A 1,229-nucleotide genomic window follows, 5' to 3' on the forward strand; every position below is an offset into this window, starting at 1 on the left:
TGTGTCTCGAAGATAGACAGGATTGGTGGGGGAGAGTAGGTACTTACACATTGATAAGATACTCATAGTCCTGGTAGTTTTTGGAGAAATATGTCTCAATTAGCTTTTCTGTACCAGTGAGTGCTTCATGTCCACAGCCACAGAATAGTGCCACCCCAAAGAAACACAATCCAGTGGCCACCAGGGAAGCAAAGGGGGCCCCTACGAGACATCTTGCACAGCACTCTAATAAGCCTGAAGAAAAAGGAGGGCAAACAGTCAGGGATGTACAATACATAGTTCATCACTCATCTCTCTCTGCCAACCCAGCCAGGCCCTGTGCTCACATGCATGGATGCAGGGATGGAGGAGGGGTCACCTCAGAGACCAAAAGCAGGAGAGTCTAGAACCTCAGAATTTTGGAATGTGAGACTGACTCCCCCCAACCATATTTTGTTCCATTCTTGAAGATAAATCCTTGCCTTGAATTCCCAAAATGTCCATGAGTTTTTGAATAATCAGTATTCAAGTAGGCCACTAGAAAGATGGTGCTCTCATTCCCTCCTTTCTTATCCTTCTGATTTGTTTGTTTTCACCATTTATCAACTTTTATGGAGTACTTACTATGTGTCCAGCATTGTGCTAGGTGTCACATGGAGTGTGAACATGTAAAAGACATAGACTCTGCCATGGGGACATTTTTGTTTATGGAGGAGAATGAACTAGGTAGACCTGACATTTTCAACCAACAGTTTCAGGCAGCCTAGTAAATGGTTACAAAGGGTAAATGCCCTTCCAATTTCATAGAAATATTGATATTGTCAGACAAGAGTTGACCCTTAAAGAGCATTTCAGGTGGGAAAACTGAAATTGCATGTTCCTGGGTATTTCTGAACATTGCATTTGCAGCACAGAATGCTTTATTCTTAGCCTGGATGTCTGGAGAGCACTCCAAAGAAAGGAGGGAACTGGCAGAGGACAGGAGATGTTCATGGGAGGATGACTATTACTCGCAGTAGTAAACATACAGGCTGAATGCTTTTGGGACACTTTGCGTGGCTGACTTGTCCCCCTATGATACAGTTTGGCCAATGTCCCCACCCTTAGTCCTACCCTGGAGTTCTGTCAAAACAACTACAAAGACACGTTATACAAAGTCAACAAAGCATGAAATGTCTTTCTGGCGTGACAAAACACACTAGGGCCTGGGAATACAGGTGTCTTAAAATGCTGAGACTCTGAAATTCCAC

General features: G+C 43.8%; 1 protein-coding gene across 1 annotated transcript in view; it reads right to left on the bottom strand.

Moving 5' to 3' along the window:
• The window catches only part of PLP1 (proteolipid protein 1), a gene marked incomplete at both ends in the record, with an annotated part of 4,440 nt that extends 4,206 nt beyond the window's left edge, over positions 1–234 (bottom strand). The window contains one exon of the mRNA XM_010839775.1: positions 48–234. Coding sequence (XP_010838077.1) covers positions 48–234 — 187 coding nt within the window. The remainder of the gene's footprint in view (positions 1–47) is intronic.
• Positions 235–1,229: the final 995 nt, after the last annotated feature.

Source organism: Bison bison, unplaced genomic scaffold, assembly GCF_000754665.1.
Source record: "Bison bison bison isolate TAMUID 2011002044 unplaced genomic scaffold, Bison_UMD1.0 scf7180017846455, whole genome shotgun sequence".
NCBI classification, from domain to species: Eukaryota; Metazoa; Chordata; class Mammalia; order Artiodactyla; family Bovidae; genus Bison; species Bison bison.